This window comes from Gallinula chloropus, assembly GCF_964237585.1.
Source record: "Gallinula chloropus genome assembly, chromosome: 5".
Lineage (NCBI taxonomy): Eukaryota > Metazoa > Chordata > Aves > Gruiformes > Rallidae > Gallinula > Gallinula chloropus.
The window spans coordinates 62,659,911-62,681,353 of NC_140090.1; the positions used below are offsets into that span (position 1 = coordinate 62,659,911).

General features: G+C 41.5%; 1 protein-coding gene across 1 annotated transcript in view; it reads right to left on the minus strand.

Moving 5' to 3' along the window:
• Positions 1-21,118, minus strand: part of VSTM4 (V-set and transmembrane domain containing 4) — a gene marked incomplete at both ends in the record, with an annotated part of 35,969 nt that extends 14,851 nt beyond the window's left edge. Inside the window, 5 exons of the mRNA XM_084264520.1 lie at positions 3,787-3,820; positions 8,007-8,114; positions 9,556-9,624; positions 15,216-15,614; positions 21,064-21,118. Of these exons, the coding sequence (XP_084120646.1) occupies positions 3,787-3,820; positions 8,007-8,114; positions 9,556-9,624; positions 15,216-15,614; positions 21,064-21,118 (665 nt within the window). The remainder of the gene's footprint in view (positions 1-3,786; positions 3,821-8,006; positions 8,115-9,555; positions 9,625-15,215; positions 15,615-21,063) is intronic.
• Between the last annotated feature and the right edge of the window lie 325 nt (positions 21,119-21,443).

Here is a 21,443-nt window from a genome sequence, read left to right on the forward strand (position 1 = left end):
AATGCATGTCACTATCATTGGTAAAATCATTCTGGATTTACACTTGCACAGATTAGAAAAAGACTCCAGTTTGCTGATTTTCCTGAGTTCTGCTCCAAATTCTTAGTCCAAAACACAGGTTTGCTGTCGTCTTTTTTTTCCCAAGTGTTTAAAAGGTAATATATTTTCATCATTTATAAATATATCACATCAATTATGTAAACTGGGGGGTGCATTACAATAATTGCAAAGTCTGCCTGCACTATTGTGAACCTATCCTACAACAACCATTTGTTTCTACATTAAGATCAAAATATGAATGATTTAAAACCAGCAGGAAATGCAACTGTCCTGCCTGGCTCCATTGCCCAAACACAGCAAACTGCAAAGAACCAAAAGAAAAAAAAACAAAAAAGGGGACAAGAATTATTTTTTTAATGGTTTATGTTTTAATAATCCATGGTCGTTAAGGCAGATGAGTAGCTTAAAGATACTATTATTCTGATATAGCTGCTTTAAGCACAATATATGAAAAGGCTTAGTGTCAATTCATTGCATTAGATATTACTCCTGTTTCACTGCTGAGAAAGGCAAGCTACAGAGAAATGTATTTGTGGCTTATGCTTTTCTTTGAAATGCCAGGGCCATGCAGGGTTAACTAATTCTGGGAGATACAATAATTCTACTTGCTCTCTTAGAACTGAGCTCCTCAAACCAAACAAGGAGGCTCAGAAAAGACTCCTTGGCTCCAAAACACTGTCTCTTTGTGAGCTTGTCTCGTTCTATGTCTAAAAGGAAAGTTTTTTATCTCCAGCTCCTCCTCCAGCCTTCTTGCTTCTATTTCAACAGTGTCATATTGTGCATTTCTTGAAGGATCTAATGAGTATTAAAGAGCAGTAAAAATACAGCATTTGGGGGGAAAAGCTGTGGAAGGTGTCTAAAAATCATGGTGCCAGGACAGCAGTTTCCCCGCAGGTCATGGCTGACCCAAGAGCTGGCAAACTAACACATTTTTTGCTTTAATATCCTTATTGGAATCACGGATGTGGGACTTTTCCTGTTGTCATCTAAGTCAGCTATTTCCTCTTGTCAAAGGTCTGCAAGGGGATGGCAAAAATTCACTTGAGGGAACTGGGAGCTGCTTTGGTATTTTCCAAATAATGGAGCTGTGGGGAAAGGTGGACTGTGTTCTGGTTCAGTCCAGCAGAATTTGCTCCTACAATGTTTGATTGGCCCTGTAGAACCAAGGAGGCGAGATGGACAGCTTTCTGAGGTGGCCACTTTTTTCACCTCAAATTATTTGGCTCCAGAAGAGCAGTGACTAAAGGACCAGAGAGTTCAGGCCAAAACAAATATATAGAAGACAGAAAAAAAAATTTCCTATTTTCAAAGCTACAGCTCCTAGGGGTTTCCGGATCTGAAAATCAACAAAATTATCTAATATCAAGGAAGGTAATAAGAAGTGGCATATTTAAAGAACAGAACATTTAAGAAAATGAAATTATGTGGTTTCGAAACCCAAAATAACTACACTTTTCATGTAGGTATTTATTTTTAGAATGTGGGAAATAAATGGTTTCTGGTTAACTCTTTTTTTTTGTTAATTTGAAATTGGTCAAGTAGCAAACCAAAACCTAAATATTTGCTTTGTTCTAGTCAGAAAATCTGGATTACATTTTCTTTTCTAGTGCAGCCATTTTGTGAGACCTGGGGCAAATCACTTACCCCTTTGTGCTTCAGATTCCAATTAAGTAAAAACACCATTATGATGTGAAGACGTGAAATATCTTAAAATGCTTAGGTATTACTGCAGTGGGATTACGGACATTTCTTAGAGACTGGACTATTAATGTAATTTTATAACTGGATTCTTCTGAGTTTGAAATATCACTAAGGGAGTTGGAGCTCAGCCTCTCTAATCAAGGCTGAATTTTGCACAGCGCAGTTATTTTGACTGGCAGGAATCTCATGCAAATTAGCTCATCCATTTGGTCTAATGGATATTTAGACACTTTGTTTTGGGTCTAAATGTGTTGAATCAAGTTCCAAGACAAGAAATACACAGGTGGAGAGAAACAGGTTCAAAGGAATTTATGATTTGTATTTTGAGCAAAGGCTGGAAAATAAATGCTACCAAGTGTGAAACATAACAAAAATGATACTGGTAACACTTTCATAGCTATTTAATTTTAAAGCCCTAAAGTCAATATGGTTTAGACGTTCATTTGTGGGATTGGGGCTTTCATTAGCATTTTCTGTCACACTGAAATACATGAAAACATATTTTTGTCTATATAGAGTCATACATATCTTTCTCTTCCAAAGAGTCCATTTTACAGCGAAGAAATCATGTTGGCTTGTTTTCCCCCTGCTATTCAGCCTCCTAAGTTTAGTGTTTACAGTAACTTCACTACCACATCATTTATTCCCAGAGAGGAAGATTCTGTAGTATGAATCTTTTTATCTGACTGCCACACTCCATTTTTCCCATCATCCTTTTAGTCAGGTCTCATGTTTCTCTTCTTCTGTTCTCTACCAGTCTACTTTGATTTCCTCCCCCCTTATTTTTTTAATGGCTGGGGTTTTTTTGGTAGGTTGGTTTGGGGTGCTGTTGGGGTTTTTTGTTTGTTTGCTTTGGGGGATTTTTTTGTTTGGTTCATTGGTTTTGTTTTGGTTTTGTAATTGCAACTTTGTCCCAGCAGCTAATAAAGAAGGGGAAGGACAAAACAACCAGGGAAAAATTTAAATTGCTGAGCTGTCTCTAAATTTTTGGTGTGGCGCAATGACTGGTCAGGGTCACAGAATGAAGATCTGTCCATGAATAACACAAAAGTTTCAGACTGTACTGGCCTCTCCTGAACTCTCTGTTGCTCTGTTGTGACTTCACTTACATCCGAGTGTTGGTTAGATTGAATACAGTGATAATCCCATGAGAATGCACTAAAAATTACACTATTTGAGGACCTAGGGTATACTATACTTGGCATCAAAACTCGTCGTATCTAAAATGATACTATGAGAAAGAGAATGCATGATACCAAGCGGTCCTGGATTTAAACTACAAAGCTAGAAACACATGTTTTATGTCACTGAAAACTGGGAAGCAGCTGTTCTTCTGTGTTGTTACGAGGCATCCCTCTTCGATCTTTTTTGTTTGTAAAATACTTCTGTCATCTTTTTTTTTAATGTTCTGTCATCCTCTTTTTAATGCCGTTCCAGCACAGTTTGTATCTCAGGAAAATCATACAATGGAAATCAATTTCATCGCAGCACACAATCAAAAACTTTTGGAGTTGGTAGTATTTAAAAGGACAGTGATTAATGACTGCAGCAGGAGTAGAATTTTTCCCATCACTTAGAGTCTTCAGCTAGGAATAGACACCAGGCCTTGAAAATCTGTTTTTGAGCCCCACTCCCTGTCCTTGGGTGTGGGAATCACAGGGTTACATTGTGGTTTGTTCTATTGTACATGGATGGTTTAATTCATCACCATCTGGTGACCTGTTGGGAAACCCCAGAAAACCACACAGGATGAAAGCAGGCTTCTCCAGAAAGCAATTCAGACCCTCAAGTTGAGGCTTGTCACGGAAGCACCTGTAGGACCTACAGCTAGATAGCCCAGGTAGAGCTCCCTTATCATGCACAGAAGATGTTGGCTTGCAAGCACGTTCATGAATCATGAACCCAGGACTCTTTATCCTCCTATAGGCATTTTGGAAAATATTAGTCATCTTTTTCAGCATGCATAGCAAAACAAAAATAGAACAAGTGCCTTGGGTTATAGTAAAGAGGAGTGAAATCTCCTACCTGTTCTGGGGACATTTCACCAGGTAATGCTTCACTGTTAAAGAAAAGAAAAAAAAAAAAGGAGAGAAAGAAAATGTGGCTTCACACCAATACCCTTTATGAGTTACAAATGGGCAGTGCAGACAGATCTGTGTTGCTGAGACAGAAGAGCTGCCAGATTGTTACACTGGGCGCACTGCTAATTGTCACCATATATTATATTGTGCAATGTAGTCTGACTCAAAGACAGTTAGGCTTGAGAAAGGGGAATGTGTCAAACATCACCAAAACTCTGCTGGGGAAGTGCTGGGCAACACACATTCCAGTGGTCAGCCCAGCCAAAAGACAGCTTGCTAAGGAAAAGCACAGCAGGCCAGTAATTTTACTTTGAAGACTTTTATTTCCCTTGTGGAGTCTCTATTTATTTCCAGAAGCCTGAAATAAACCATTCACCCACAGGAGCCACTGCTGTTCCTAATGTAAACTAGATTGTGGCCTCAGGCATAAAGGGATTGCCTCTTGGGATTGGATCAGAGGTCCAATCCAGCCGCTATCCTGCCTCTGACAGATGTGTGTGTGAGCTGTATTAAATCCTTCTGCTTTGTATTCTTTTCAGAGCAAGGGCTGTTCCCCCGAACTTTAGCCCTTTCAGGAGCCAGGGCTATTAGGATGCTCTCTTGTGGCTTAATGGCCTCTGTGCTCTGCCCAAGCTGTGCCATGTGCTGAGTGCATGCTGGCAGGAGGAGAGGCTCTGGCTCTTCTGGTGGACCTACTGCCAGCTTATTTCTCAGAAGGAAAAGAGGGTGACTCCCTGGGCCATATGTGAAGTTGAATACCACCTATGCACACCCCTCTTCATGTTCTGTCCTTTGAAAGACCACGAAAACCAGGCAACAGTCTGGTGAGTGCAGTGACATGATTATGCCCCTCTCTGCAGGATAGTTTTCATGTTTGGTCTTACCTAAATTTTCCTATTCTAAGATGGGTGCATTTGTGTCCTAATGGAAAGGGAGCTGAGAGCACTAGGTACTGGGGCTAGTACAGGGGTCATGTCTAAATCAGCCAAGGCGGTGCTTCCATCTGTATCTCTGGCCTATTTTCGATGTACAGAACAGTAGACCTGACCCTTTAGGAACAAGGGGGTGCTCATGTACATAGTTGATATGCCTTTGGGCACCTCTAGATATGTATTATTTTGGTTTTCCCTACAGTAAATACTCTATGCTTCTGAACTGGGGATTGGGAAGAAAAACTGCTCCCATAACAAATGGGCATAGACTTCTACCAAAACCACAGAGGGGCTGCCAACTCCAACCATCGCTGCTTCCTACAGTTGCCCTGTGCTATGGGTCAGCCCCACCTGCAGTACCAATCCAATCAAGCTGAGGGAGTTCCTTTGGTGAGTGGGTGGGGTAGGTCATGTCATGTCATGTCATGTCATGTCATGTCATGTCATGTCATGTCATGTCATCCTCCTTGTGCTCTTAGGGCTGAGAAACTGAAGGAGGAGGTTGGAGTGATGGGAGTGTTAAGGGAGTTGTTGGTGTTCCTGTGACTGGGGTGGTGTGACTGGAGAGTGAGAAACCTTGACAGTGATTTGCTCAGCAAGGTAAGATAGGGAGATGGTTTTGGTTGTCCTGGGTCCCTAACCTAGTCTCAAGGGGAAGAGCAGAGTCAGGCTTCTCTTGAAGGACCTTTGAGGAAGATGGTGCTGCAATCACTTCATTGAAATGGAAAGAAGGTTGTATGTGGAACCTGCCTGAAGACTTGGGGTGATACTTCCTCAAGGAATTAGGGATTTCTTGATTTGACTGCAGGCTCTTTTCACATGAATACTTGGATCTGCCTCATCCAACCCAGAATGGAGGCACAGAGTGCTGAGGATGGAGAGGAGGCAAGATATCAATTTATTATTTTTTAGGAGAGATGTCTTATTCTAAGAGTCTGAATGACAGAGCACTGCTGTTGGCTGACAGTGCGAGTATCTCGTGGTCAAACCCTAACCTGTATAAGGTGTCCCTGGAGAGGGTAGAAGAGTGTTGAGGGAGGAGGGGTCTCTTTGTGCCGTGCCCATACAGTTGAGTGGAGAAAGCACCTCCCAGGGAACTGCTGCTCCTTGGCGCAGAGCTCCAGGGCTAAGCTTGCTGCTATGGCCCAATGCCCATGCAAAGAAAAAGCACAGCAAGACTGATGCAAACTGTATCCATCACTGATGCTTCTTCCACTGCTGCTTCAGAAATTTAATTTCCTGATGCTTTACTGAGCCTATTAGTGCACCTGGCTGAAAGGCTCACCTAAAAATCTTGTCTGTTGTACACCAAGTACCTGTCTGATAAGCTTTATTCTGTTACATTTCCATTGAATACATAGGTTTAATGCTGCCAGTGTTTATTGCATAATGTTCAAAAACTGAAAGAGAATTTGGTGAAGCCTGTAGCTATTCAGATATTAGGGTAGTAAAGAAAGGATTTAGCAGCTCAGAATAATTTACTTTCTCTCTGTTGTGTATGCATAGTCTATATTTTATTCTATATTACTTCTATACTTACAGAATCATAGAATGCTGTGGGTTGGAAAGGACCACAAAGACCACCTATTTTGCACACACACACACACACACACACCGCCATGGACACACTCCACTAAATCAGGTTGCTCAAAGCCTCATCCCACTGGCCTTAAACATTTCCAGGGATGGGGGAACCTGTATGGGCAATCTGTGCCAGTGCCTCACCACCCTCATAGTAAAGAATTTCTTCCTAAACTCTAATCTAAACCTACCGCCTTCAGTTTGAGGCCATTACCCCTTGTCCTATCACTACACTCCCTGATGAACAATCCCTCTCCCACTTTCCTGTAGGAACCTAATACCCTTTACGTATTAGCAGGCCACAATTAGGTCTTCCTGGAGCTTTCTCTTCTCTAGGCTGAACAAGCCCAACTCTCTCAGCATGTCTTCATAGGAGAGGTGCTCTAGCCTGTTTCAATGTAAAAAGACCTTTTCTCCAAGCTGCTTGTATACTTATACCAGGATAAATCAACAAAAGCAGAAGGAAAATCTAACCCAGTGTCTGCTCAAGAGAAAACAGGATACATCAGTGTGTCTAATGCTTATGGCTTCAGGGTGACTCACGGTAACCAACATACTTCAGTGTGGCACAAAACCTTTGTCATCATTAAACAGGGTAGGAAGAATAACATCAATCTTGCTACTTCCTGTTGGCAAGCAAAGCTGTTGGGTTCAGTTAGAATGAGAGCTGCTCTACTGAGTACCCTACCAGGAAGATGGAGCCACAGCCTGAAATGTGTTTGTGGTCAGGCAAGGACTTCTGTATATATCTATTTTTGGTTTACATGTCTTCTCCTGTGTGTATCTGAGTTACTCTTTCCTTCCTGGTATGTGTATAGTACTGAAGAGGCAGCAGTGTCATGATTATCTCCCATCATTAACAGGAAAAATCACTCTTTTAGAAAGTTTCTGTTCAGAGATGGTTCTTGTGCTTTCCTCTAACATGGTGTCTGCTAAGAATGCTCGTATCTCACCTTCACAACCTATGTGGGGTCACCAAATAAAACATTCTTGAACTGAAATAAAAATAGAGACTGTACTGGCTACACCACAGATCTGAAATAGCATTTTTGATTACAACAGGAATGCTTTCATGCAGGTTCAGCCTCTCTGAGAGAAGAATGAAATGGTAATCCTTTATCTTGAAAGACTATTATCCAAAAGCATGTCTGAATGACAAAATGATGCTTTAGTTTCAAAGAGCACTTCAAAGGAGACAGTGCTAGTAACAACCCCCATTCTCCCAAGAATATTGACAGCTAGTCAGGAAAGAAAACAAAAGAAAACAGAACATAAAATGACCACTTTGAAACCTCTCTAAATTTGTCTGCAAAAATGTCACTCATGCAAAATGTTAGCTAGATCAGGTCAGAATGCAATGTAATGCTACAACGCCTGGTCTTTGAAAGAAGTTACAGCAACATTCAATTTAAGTTTATGCAAAGCATAAAAACTTTGAAAAGTCCAAAGCAAATTTAAAGTGAAAGATCTATTCAAAGGAAGCAAAAATACCTTTGTTTTAGTTATGCTGCCAGAAATGGTCTCTTCTAACAATATTTTTGTTTGTTTGTTTTTATTAAAATCAATGCGAGAAGATATTTGTCTTCTGTGCATTTTCTGCATTCCCCTTTGGTAAGGTCCTGGCAGTCAACAAGAATGGCATTTCACTCACCTGTGGATCTCCTCTTGTTCAGGAGTGACTGACAGAGAATGACAAGCGTGAAAAGGAGGACACTGATGATTCCTATTGAACACACAAAAACCGCATACACGTACAGATCTGAAAGCCAAGCACAGATCGTGGTCAGCATTGTAGCTGTATGCTTCACACTTACAGGAAAGAAAAACATTACACCTGCAACATCTAAATAGACCCTGACCCAAAAGATTTAGGGTAACAACTCAGAAGTAATTTAACCCTCTTGAGACTTTCATACAGTATCCTGCTCAGTTTAAAACCTGGTTGAAGTGTTCATAAATGCAAATAGGTGTAGTTGTGAGGGCTTGCTTTCAGGAGGAAGGAGACAGACGGTTTGAGTTTGGGGTTTTTTGCTTTTTTTGGGGGGGGGGGAGGAAGCAACTAAAAAACAAAAGGACTGCTGTTGAATTATTTCCCAGTTCAAACAGCTGTACTAATTCAAAAAACAAAAGGGGTGGGGAGAGGGTTGAGGAAGAAGGAAGTCTGTGATTGCTGCTTCTGGTTGCAGCACTGGTTTGAAATTTTTGTTTTGGGTGGATTTGTTTGTTATCCTTTTTTTTCTCCAAATCTAGTGCCTCTGTCTACCTTTATGGCTTTTATTCAGGTGCCGTAACACCCTCCCAGCGAAGCTGACAGGAGTTGTAGCATGGCAGATCAAGATGGAGCACTGTGCATTTTGTTCAGAAGGAGAAAAAAATCTTTAATGACTTATTTCTGCTTTTACTAGAACTCTAAATAGAGTACTTTAAGGATGTTCTGCCCATTAATGTCTTGAAATGTCCTTAGGGACATATATTGGCTTGTTTCCTGCTTTACAGAGAGAGGAAACTAAGCCTCAGAGGTCAAGTGTTCTTATAGAAAATAGCATTGCTGGAACTAGACCCTTGACCTGCAGTTCTGTATTTCGTTCCCTTTACACAGGACAACAATACAGTTTGTTAATTGTGGTTAAAACAGCATGGCTCCCCATAGAATCAAGGCTAGGCTGCACTACTGCTTAGCAGGCAGCACAGCGGAGCGGCTGCAAATGCGACGCTGGTCCTCCAGACCGGGGTAGGAGGAGGTGGTTGGAATCCCAACTGCTTCTGAATTCTGGTTTTAAGTCTCCTGTAACTGTTGATCACGACTCTGCACAGAAGATACTGCTTGCCTTGAAACTCAAGGGAGCTTTAGGCTGCTCTTCTAGAGTGTGCCTGGTGAGCACTTTCTAAGGCTAGTGGGAGTTCAGGGTGCTTGGCACCTCTCTGGATAAAGGGTGTTTACTTGCACTGCATGATTTGTCAGGCACAGTTTATTTTCCCATTGACCACAATAAATGCACAAGAAACTGAAGCTGGAGCCTTACACTCTCTTTTCTTCAGCACCCCCTGGACTCTGTGGGTTGTCTTCTTGGGTGAGATACGAGTTAGTATAGAATCTAGGAACACTGGGCATTTTAGTTGTATTGTAACATTGAACTTAAGTAACATCGAACTTAAGTAACATCTTGTATGCAATCAGTGGCAGTTAGATGCATCTTTACCTTCAAAAAACTTCCAAGCTTCATGATTTTTCTTGAAAGTGGGATCATCAGAAGATTTTGATGAAATCACTGGGGAAAGAAAAACACACACACCAGAAACTGAACATGTATGGAATAAAATGTTGGGACTTTTTGGAGTAAAGGTAGTTCTGCCTTAGACTTCAAAGCACCAAGGCCTTGCTTTATCTCACAGGATGATTACCTTTCAATGCAACACAAGTTATAAAGCAGCATTATAAAAATGTCTTCCAGCAAATCTCATCTAGCCTGACAGTCCTCATGAGTGCTGTATGGCTTGTGAGACTGCCTCCCTGTTATCAGCTTAATCTTGAAAGATGCAATGTGTGGCTCAAAAAAAAAAGTTAAATGCAGTGAAGTACAGCAAGAGGATAGAAACACTTTTAGAAGAGCCCAGGTCTTAGAATAGGGTGGCCATGTACTTGTAAGGTCTGTAAAGGCTCTATGGGGGTGGTCTGGGTATCCCAGGGAAAAAGCTGTCATTAATATTCTGTGTAGCTGCCTTTATTCCAACTCTGGTTTCTCAGTTACTCAAAAATCATCCCTCTAGGGCTGTAATTTGTGTTTCTGTCCCAAAACAGGCTACTCGTGAGAAGAGATTAACAGCTTTTGTTATCCCATTGCCTTCCTATCAGAAAACTCAAAGTAGTGAGTAGTCTTCTCAGAACAATATGCAGCGTCTCCAAACCATCATTTGCAGTTGGGTAATCCCTCAGTTGGGTACTCTGCAAAGTACCGCACATCTCCTAGGAAGAGCAACACGTTTTACATGGTTTACAACCCAAGAGAAGAGGCTACGTGTAGGAGGACAAACAAAAAATTAGGCAGTGTGACTATAATCCTACTGGCATGGACAAGACAAATGAGTAGAGATGATCACAACAATCTGTCTTGTTGGGAAGTCTGTGTGTCAGAGTTTCCAACAAAACAGATTAAATATTAGTCGCATGTGGATTTTTCTAATGGTAAAAGTGTTGCAAGATACAGGAATGCAGGATTATGTTTTTTCCCCTCCAAAATGAACAAAAGCCGGTTTTATTTTTTCAAGGAAGGTAGTCTAAAATACATGCCAAAAATTCTACATGTGATGCTTTCATGTAACACATGAGTAGATTTGTTAAAATACTCATGATGATCTTCCCACCACAACTGAAGATTTCATAATCCTGAAAGCAGTTCCATATCCATTCAGTTAGCTCCACACCTTATGTTTCTACAGGGCACTGCTTAATGAATTTCCTTTCCAGTAAGATACTTGCTCTTTAACGATGTACCACATGATCCTCTTTTGGAGGTTAAGACCTCATTGGCCATCTGAAGGACACCACTAGACTCCTATTATATTGTAATGATTGCTCGCAGAAAAAAATCATGGATTATCATAAATGAGATCACTTATTCAGATGTCATCAAAAAATGTCAGCATGCATGAACAACCTGGCTGAAGAAAGCAGATAGGGTTTTGAATAATGATCCAGCAATCAGACTGTTTTGATTCTAGTACTGTGTTGTACAGCTGTTACAATAGTGACATTCACCCATTTGCCCAGAGCTCTGTAGTCCATCCTTCTCCTGAATCAGAGGGCAATTATGTGCAAAATCTGCCCAATTAAATGCTTTATGAAGCATCGGTACATGCTTCAGAAAGTCCATGCATACATGGGTTGTTTTTTCTGCAGACAGCCAGGCATCATATCCATGCATCTTTAAAAGGCACAGCACAGAAGTCAACTTTTGAAGGAAGGACTAGAAAAAGAGCTCACAAGCAGTGGTCTCACTTGGGGTCTCTCATTGAACACTACAGTGTTAAAAATCTTTCTTGAGATACAACAACAAAGGAAAAGTTTTCTAAAGGAGAAACCAGGTAAGTAGCTAAAGTTTTAACTGCCATCATCACACACTAAGGAACTGTAGTCTATAACTTGATTTTTTTCCACAACTCCAGTATGTCTATATGTGTAAATTTGTGTTGCAAGAAAATGCATTTGCAATTTCTTAATGTCCCACACATTCACACCTGCAAGCATGTTAGCAAATAACAAAATCTCAATATAAATTAATAGCAGTAGATATCACAGACCCAGCTGTAATGTGGCAAGGTCTTTTGCTTTGAATAGTGCTATGCTTGGTGGCTGACAAAGGCCACATAACAAACTGCCCCAGGTCTTTTCTGCTTCAAGAGCAAGTCAGATTTTGAAGAAGCAGAATGACCCTTTTCCATTCTCTCTTGAAATGTCTGTCTTACACAGTGACTCCTTCTTTTGCTCACACAGGAAGAGGAGACCTAAATACTATTTCTGCATCCATTTGATTCAGATGTACAAGGTTATAAGAAATTTGACTGGTGGTTTAGCATAAAGACTCTATTTTGAATTCAGGCATAATTGCAGACACATTAACTGGAACAAACTGTTAGATGAGACAGCAGCTGTGATTTGTTTGAATACTGTTACCTTATTTGATAAAGCACATACAGTACAATTTAAGTATCCAACTGCTGCAATTTGTATTGCTCCTTTTGTTGCATCCTGGAACTAACTCTAATATAAGTAAATCCCTTTGCAATAAAAAGTTAACCACTCATAATATAAAATACAAAATGTATTTGGAAAAAATTTCCTTGAAAAGCCTAAGTGCTACCATTGGGGAAACTGGAGACTTCATCACCACTCTGAAAAGAGTTGCCTTCCCTCCCATGTGTAGCAAGTTCTGTACCCTCACCATGCATTAACTGAATGCTTGCTAAGGCAGTCCTTTGTTTCCAGTAAAGAGGATTTTAGCAGTAAAACAGTTGCTATGGTACTTAGAGATGGGTCATTTTTCAGATGTCTTTTGGTATCTTTAATCTGGAATTAGAATTAGAATACTTTTCGAGGGGGCTGGGGTGGTGGCAGTGTCTGCCTTAGATGCCCATGGTGCATACTGTCAGTGTGTTTAGTCTACAGGTGGCCCTGCCTTCCTCCCTGGCCTCAGGTTTCCTGCTCTGCTTTGGGTTACATTTGACACAGAAACAAGCAGTACAGGCATTGTGAGAAAGCTTGTCATGAGTGTTAAATCCCCACCCTGATTACAAATTAATAAATACTCTTACCCCTCAATTTTTATTATGACTTAAAGGCTGGACTGAAGATGTACAGTTTTTCTTCTTTGCAATAAGTAAATTAACCTGAACCCTGTACTTTAGCTAGGAAGAACAATGGAAGGTCTTCTGTGTTATAACTAGTAATAGCCTAAGCAGCTGTGAAAGATGCAGAGTGACTCTTTTGTGAGGAGGGTGGTGACAGATGACAATAATTTGTATTGCTTTTTCTTCTGCTGCCATTTACCTGGAACATGTTGTTCCCTTTCAAAGCAGTCCTGATAAATCAACATGTTTTACTATAGGCTTTAAGAAATTCTACCACTCAGTAACGAAACACACTTTGAACTGCTGACCTGCCCTATGGAATTACATTATCACAGAAAAACCCTAAAAATTATTTTCCAGCTTCAGCCCTGGCTACCCATTTGTGGCCTTCTTGGAATTAACAACTACTGGTAGCTACCCTCAGCCTCTTTTCCAATTCATGGTATTTGAACCACTTGCTCTTTGAAAGTTGAGATACCTGGTGTCCTTTCCACCCACCAGTTGCCAGCTTTGCCCCTTTCCAAAGGTGGGAGGCTGAGGCCATAGGTATAATCAGCCCTTCTACTTGCCAGTTCCTTCTTGACAGTGACACATCTTTCAGTGAAATCTAGAGGGGTGTTGGGGAGAGGAAGAGGAGAGCCAGCTCCTAGCCAAGCACAGGAACAGCAGGGAAGAACAACTGCTGAGAATGAAGCAATCTAATGCCTGAAGTCAGTAGGGCAAAATCATACATGCAATAAAGCTTCATTTCATATCCCTGTGTGGTTACCAGACTAACCACTGTGTCTTGGCTCCAGCTACTCAACATGGGGTCAGTGCTTGTAAAACTTAATGTTCTCCAGAGATTAAGATGGCTGAGTTCAGGAGATGTTGGGCTCTAGTGTTCTTACTCTTCACTGAGTGAAAAAAGCAGCAAAAGTCAGACATGGAACTGTTCTTTGAGCTGTGAAGCTAAGGAATTCTGTGTCCCGGACCCTAATGACTCCCCTCCTCACAACAACCTTAGTACTGGCCCCACCAGTCCAGGACCCCCAATTACTGACTCTGACATGGAAAGTCACTGAACACACAGGAGCTCAAGAACAACAATTACCTATTCTGTTCTTACAGCTCTCCTTCAGTAAGGAATTTCATGCAGATCTTCTCTTCCTCTCCCCAGCCAATTTCACATTACTTGTATAGCCTTAATATCTTTAATATCTCAATAATATCAGTCCATGGATTCAAAAGGGTGCAGACTAGTAGATAGTGTGATCATGTAGGCTTTGGTTTTCTTGTGGATTACAGATGACATTTGGCTGCAGGATTGTATTTCTGACCCATAGTACTGTTTGTTCTGGTGATTTGTATTTAGAATTCTAATTAATTTAATTTTTTTTAGAATTCTAATTAAAAACTTCATTGAAGCTTTCCCTCAAATCCCGCTTCTCTGGTCTTCTGCACAAAAGAAGCATAGGTGATGCACAGAGCTGGGGTCTGGGTGCTAGAGGGCTGGGCTTTTCCCTGATGGGGACAGGAAGGGGGTTGAGGTCCCAGTTTAGACTTGGGTCCTGCTCTGTCATTATTTGTATTTTTGACTGTCTGTACATAGGAAGCAGAGGAAGTCCCATATGAATGTCTTTGAGGCTTTCCACGCAAGTTTTGCATGCTCAGTGCAACCAAACTGCTTAGAACAGAATTTTCTTGCCAATGTTTATGATTGATCCAAGGTCTTTGGAAACAGAACATCAGCTTTTGATCATTAGTGTCTTTCATCACTGCTAGTAATAATCAGCTAACTGTATTATGTTAATGCCATGATTTCTCAAGGCAGATTTAACGATTGCTGGTCAATGTGAAGTGGCACTTCATCTCTTGTTACGTTGTATTTTTCATATCTTTGCTCTCATACTTCCGACAGATGGAAGTGAAAGATTGTCATACCTGAGAGATACCCACAGAAGATCATACGCTCACAAGGATTATAAAATATAGCAAATGTCATAAACAAAAGTATTGAACAGATACTAGAAACGCTCCTTCCCAAACACTGCTAGAATTGGAAGCAGAAGCAATGTAAATACCAAGCCAGACACAAAAGATATCTGAAATATAAAGCTTCTATTTCTGGCTGAAACACCACATATTCTTCAGGAACTAAGTTAATTTTGCTCTGTTTCTGTCTCTTTGTATTTAAATAATAATGACATCTGTTTATTCTCACTAGGAAAGTGAGAGACCTAGACTAGAGCTGAATGTAAAGGTGTTTTAACTACCAATATTATGGTAAAAGGCAAAGGAAACAACAGTCTATCTTCTACAAATCTATCGGTCTTCTCACTTCTTTATATTATGGGCTGAATGTTATTTACATTGCAATGAGTAAGTAAAGAAGCTAAGTATTAGATTTTCTTCTGATGTCCATAGATGACACTTAAACATAACCTAACTTAAATGTCTTCAAGATAAACTTGCCAGAGGAAAAGGGGATCATGGGACAAGAAAAATTATAGAATTTAAATCAGTGTTTTCTCACCTCTTATTTCAGTAGCTGCTGTGCCATTTGACCATGCTGTCCACTTATTCCTGTGTTTACCAATTTCCTGGACTTTGCATATATAATGGCCTTGATCAGTTTGCTGGAGGCTCAGAATAAGAAATTTGTACATAGTTCCATGTTTCTCTTTAAGAAGATGAAGTCTTTGCTTGTGGAAATGATGAGTATAATTTCCATAATATTGAACAGACCCAAACTTTGTCATTTTGATCATCAGATACTCCTGGTTAGGTGATGCAGCGAAGACCCACCGCACAGCCAGCAAATTGTCTGTCTTTCTCTTTTGAGAGATGTGGCAGTAAAGGGTAGCATTATCTCCCTCGGAGTATCGCACTGTTGGTCCTGGAGAGACTGTCACATTTAAAGCCTCACAAACATCTGCAAAGGAAAGAAAAGATGGTAAGAATTCACCATGCTGTCACAACAGCACCATAATCTATCCCAGCATGCGGGTCCATAGCAGGTAAACTGACAGCATCCATTCGGTGTGCAGCAAATTAATGGGCTTTTGGGGCCTTCTGTATCTGAACATTTAAGATGCTATAAAGCCATCCTTCAGTGAGTTTGGTCTAGTATTCTTGCTTTCACTAACTAATAATATAGGGCTGAAGTGGACACCTTGCTGCTTACGTACACCCAACATCACAATCTTTTGTCAGTCTGAACAAGAGTTACCTAAAGCTAGCTTGGAGCAAGAGCCAAGACTGCCTTTTGGAAAGCTGTTTCTCAACCAGCTATTCTGACAACTTCCATCCTTCCTAGGATTTCCAGTCTAAATTGTTTCAATAGACAGTTTATGCCCATTTATTTCTGTGCCAACTTAAAGTTTATATAGCATTTCCTTCTCCAGTGCTTGTTTCCTGACTCAGTATGTAAAGCAATTATCTGGTGTCTCAGCCTTCACTTTCCTGAGCTAAAGAAGGCAAGCTCTCTTCATCTCCTCCAGTAAACTAGTGTCTTCCATATTCACCTTAGTAGCCCTTCTCTGCATTGTTTCAGGTTTAAATTTGGGTTTGATGGGGTTTTTTGGTTTGTTTTTTTTTTTAATTTGGGTGACTGGAATTATAGTCTGGTACCAGTAAAATAGTCACAGTACTTCCCAGATTTGACTAGAAATACCTTGTCTCGTATATGGAAAAACTACTTTGACCATTTTCATTACATTTTCACATGTGATTTTAATCATAAACTAATATGTATATAATATACTTGCATGTTTTCTTTCCTTTGTTACTTGTGGCTCAATTCCTAGGTTATCAAAGAAATTCTTACTAATTCCCAAGTGCCTGACTCAGCTTTACTAAGTTCTGCTCTACTTTTGCTACTTGGTCCTCAGTTTTTCATACATGTTAACACAATCTTACGTGAACTCAATAAGGTCAAGTGCTTCTGTCTACTTCTTTTAGACATTATTTGTGCAAACCTTACATGATACTGTGAAAGACCACTAACCTCCCCCCCCATATACCCATAACTAGCTCCTCGCTTCACAGTTTTCCATGTCCTCTGTTTTAAGCAATATTCTCCTTGTCATAATCAAATGGGCATCTCAAGACTGGGTGAAATCTGTCAGATCAGTCCTTCTGACTACAAATTCAAATTAAAATTACATTATTTGCATGAAAATATGACATGAGATTATATTGGGACAAATTATTATTCCACTTTTTCCATTAATTTTTGACACTTTCTGTTGTTCATGAACCTAATTTAGACCAGTTATTTGTCTCACTGCTTCATTTCTAACAAAAACCTGTATAGGTGAAGGTAGAAAGAAGTCTATAGCAGCTCTTTACAGTAACACTTTTCTTTCCTGACCTGATTTATGTTGGACTGATTTTCTGAGGTATGGGAATCAACACTCATTTTATTTCCATCCTAATGTACAGTAAGAATGATCTTATTAGTCATATCAGACACTGGTCTATTTTTGACCCATGGTATATTGTGGCAGCGTGTTCCTTAAATAACTTGTAATGTGTAATCTGCTGGTCTGATGGCATCCACCAGAGAGAGAACTGTATTTGAACATTGAGCATGCATTCCCTGCAATGCACTCTGCAAAGCATGAAATGTCCTCAAAAATGTGAATATGCCTTCTGTTATGTGAATATACTGTACTCAAATACTAATGAGGACTGCAACTCTGGGAAAATGATTTTTTCATTTCTGGATCCTTTTCTAGCACATCAGCTAGGAACATTTTAACAAAAGGGATGAGCACTTTGGCAGAGACTCTTGTCTGACATCAGCTCCTGAAACACAAACATATATTTATCTTCAAAATAGGCAAGTAAAGTATTTCCATTCTATTTCTGAAGGGGTATGGAGGCAGAGACACTGGTTTTATGGCCCAGTAAAGCCATGAAACGGAGTGGTGAATTGTATCACCTTACTTAAAGTAAATCCACCGAATTAAAGATATTACATTGCATCTGTTTGAGAGCTGTGTAATTTCAATAGAAAGCTCTACTGAACAGTATATTTTTTTCCAAGTAGACATTCTTTTCTTTATGAAAAAGAAAATAACTTTTATAAAGAAAGGGATTTTTTTTAATTTATTTAAGAAAACGCAGCTAAACATGGCTTAGATTATTGATATAATTATCTGTGCGTGATGTTTCTGTGTGCAATTCATGTAAGTGCCAAAGCAAGAGATTATTTTGGATTGCAGAAAACACACAAGTAGAACAGGATGTTGAAATTTAAAATTAAGGCTGAGTACCACTAAAAGCTTTCCAGGCATGAAACTTCAGTTATTACTTGTTGGAGTTACCTGACCTCAGCACTTTAGAGACAGATGTGAAGATAAGATGGCTGCCTCTGCCACTGAAATAAGATACAATTTTTGAAAGTTGTGTTGCTCATTAAATAAGGAATAAGTTTAAGAATTTCAACACTTTTTAGGATTCTAATAAGTACTTAGGCTATCAAATTTTAATAAATTATTGATTAAAATGTGTTTTGGATAAAATAAAAACATGAACTTTTTCTACTGAAATTATGAACATGTCATGAAAACTGTAAAGACAAACAATTATGTCATTTTCCTGACATGTGAGCTTCTTGTTTGAAAAAGCTGGCTAGGCTTAATTGTGGAATACAGTCCCAAAGTAAAAAGCAGAAGAATCATTGCTTAATTCGAAACTAGGCAGAACATAGTGCCAAAAAGTACTCAAGAGAAAATACAGAGGAACTCTGATATGATGATGATGGAAGCCTCTGCTAGAAGATAAAGCAGCATTGTACATGAAGTCTCTGATCCCATTTTAGCTGTTCACACTCATACAAGTAGGTATATAATATCTAAGGCTTCTACATTTCCTCTGGTGACATGCTTTTTTAAAAGGAAATATCAAATTTTTCATCCTTCATGTTGGAAAGCTCATTTACTTGAGGGCCAGTTGCTTGAACGTTTGTTAGTGGGAACCCATCTGCTTGTCTTCCTTCTGTAGCTCCTATTGGTGCCGTTGTATGAGTGCAGCAATGGGGAGAGCTTTGGAAATTTCCTATGCTTTTACCATGGACTCATGTTGAACAGGGTCAGATGATGATGTATATAAAACAGAAAAGCAGTGTCCACTTGACTCTATCCTCACACTGCCATCAGAGCAGGAATAGTGGTGGATTTTGGAGGAAATGGGTCATCTGCCTCTTATGTGGAAAGGAAAAGCCTCATTCAGGGCTCCCAGGCACTAGTGGAAATGTTCCTCCTGTCTTTAGCAAGCGCTGGATCAGCCCCAACATGCGGTTTACTCTTGTAATAGGCTCCTTGCCAAGGCAGGAGACTCCTGCACAACTTGAGCAAGCTTGTGTGCCAACAGACCACTGAATCTCTAGACTTCAGATTGCTGTTCCAAGTGAGGAATCACTGTTTTTCTTCTCCTGCCTTCCCAATATAGCATGGTGTAGCCACTCAGGTGGAGTTCACCACAAGAGTTTTAGTCTTGCTTCTGCTTGGAAAGGAAAACTATTTATAGAAAAAGGGAGGAGAGTGAGTCAAAGCTTTTAGGATTCCTCTGTGGCATGCTTAATCATCAAAAACATCTCTCATTTCTATTTGAAACCAACTCAGATTCCAGTGTTTTAGCTATTTGTTTGTTTGGTACCCTCCTCCTATATCTTACTCACCTGTTGGGAGCCAGGGAAGGTTGCTTCTGACTAAGCCCCATTTTGAATAATCCTATTCTGAAAATAGTCCAGTTCTGCTTACACCAGTTCAATTTCAAGTATTAGATAGGTGTGGACTTTATTGTCTGCCATATTATACAGCAAAACACTTTCATAGCACTGTCAGCAGTAACAGATAATACTTTTAGCAGCCAGAAGCCTGCCTATGCCCGGGCTCTCTCCTCTGCCTTTGCTAGAAGAGTAGCAAAAGACACAGTTGCTGCTGAGTCCTTTATATTTGATGGGCAGTTCCAGCATGGTTCATTTTTTGGAAGAACCTCAGCTACTTGGTGGTGATGCTCATGAGCAGAGTTGCCCTTGTGCACTACTGCTCACAATCAAAGTTTCTTATCATATATAGGCCTCTCTCCCTTCCTTCATGGAGACTGACAGGCAGAATCTGCAACCTGCACTTGGGAGCAGAGTGGACTTTTTTTTCCCTGAGACCCTGCTGATAGTTGAAGGACTAGGGAGGGATGCCATCAGGGTAGTTACCTTCTGATCTTGGAATTGCATGACCAGAAGCATACAGGATTGCTTTTATCTGTGTTGTAGTTTTTTTCTGTGAAATAATGCTACTGTCAAAGCCTGCTTCATTTTTGACTTCTCTGTAATTGAAAAGTAAGAGGAACAGGGGATGAGCCAGGAAGAAGCAAAGCACTTTGTTTAAATGAAAATTACTAGGAGCTGGCTAGCAAGATCAGCAAAAGCAACCAGCTGTTTCCAGTTGAATGGATCTGTCTGCAAGTTTCACAAGTCAGAGGCTCTTTCTTGGAGAAAGCTTCTGCAGTGACTGAAGATGGACTTGAACCAAGCCTCTGCCTCCGCCACCTCCTGCCCTTTTGAGGGGGAGATCCAACTCCATTACTAACCTTGAATGAGCAGAGCTTTTCCCTACCCTAAGCCGCACCGCACCTTGAAGTTCTGTTCTATGTCCATTTTGCAGCTTTAGAACACAACGCTGGCAAATGGCACCTCTGATTTTTCAGAGGCATAAAGGTCTTGAGTGGAGGAGGTGGAGGGGTTTTTATAAGTGACCTAGGTAGTCCCTTTCCACTGGATGCCTATGGGCTCTAGGCACCTGCCTATGTGCCTGTCAGATAAATGTCCCTGGCACAGAAAAACGTCCCTTTGCCTCAGCTTTGCCCGCAGTACCTCCTGGCACAGAAAGCGGCAGAGCACGCACTTCCACAAACTTTTGCATGGGAAGGGGGTTCTGGTGAAAACACAGTTGCGGGTCAAGTCGCTGTGCAGAAGCGCTTCTGCCGGGAGCCCGGACAGGCAGAGCGGGGTGAGGGACCAACCCGGGTCGGAGGGCGGCGGGTAGGACCCGGCGGGTTGCGGGGGTGCGGGGCAGCAGGTCCCCCGGCGCCGCGGGGCAGCAGGGGTGCCAGCACCCGGCGGTGCCCGGGCGGCGGCCACCCCAGCCTCTCCCTCTCCTGATGTCCGAGACCCGGCCGCTGTCCCAGCCCCCTACCACGGTGCCGACGGGGAGGGGGTGGGGGGCGAGGCGCGCGCCGGACCCTGTTCCGCGACGCGAAGGGGCGGGCGGCAGTCCTAGGCGGAGCCCAGGGTCCCTCAGGCTGCAGAGGGGGGGTGCCCTGTTCCCGAGCTGCGGGGCTGGGCGCCGGCCGCTGCGCGCCGCGGAGCCGCTTACCTGGGGCCGAGGCCGTGGCCAGCAGGGCGGCCAGCGCCGTGGCCAGGAGGCGCATGGCCCGCGGGGCGCTGGGTCCCGTCCCTTCTCTCTCTGCCGAGCTGCCTCCCTCTTCTCCTCCCCGGCCTCTTGCCTCCTCCCAGCCCGGTTCTCTCTTCTCCCCTTGCCTTTCATCTCCTCCCCTTTCTCCTCCTTTTTTTTTCCGCTTTCTTTCTTCCCTCCCTACTTCTCTGCTCTTCCCACTGTCCTGCCCCTTATTCAACTCCCCTCCTCTTTTTCTCGCCTTCTTTTCTCCCCACCGAGCTTAGTGCCGTGGGGTTGGCACTAGGGCTAGACGGGGCTGCTGCATCTGTAGACTGTGATCCGTGCTGTGCTCCGTGCTG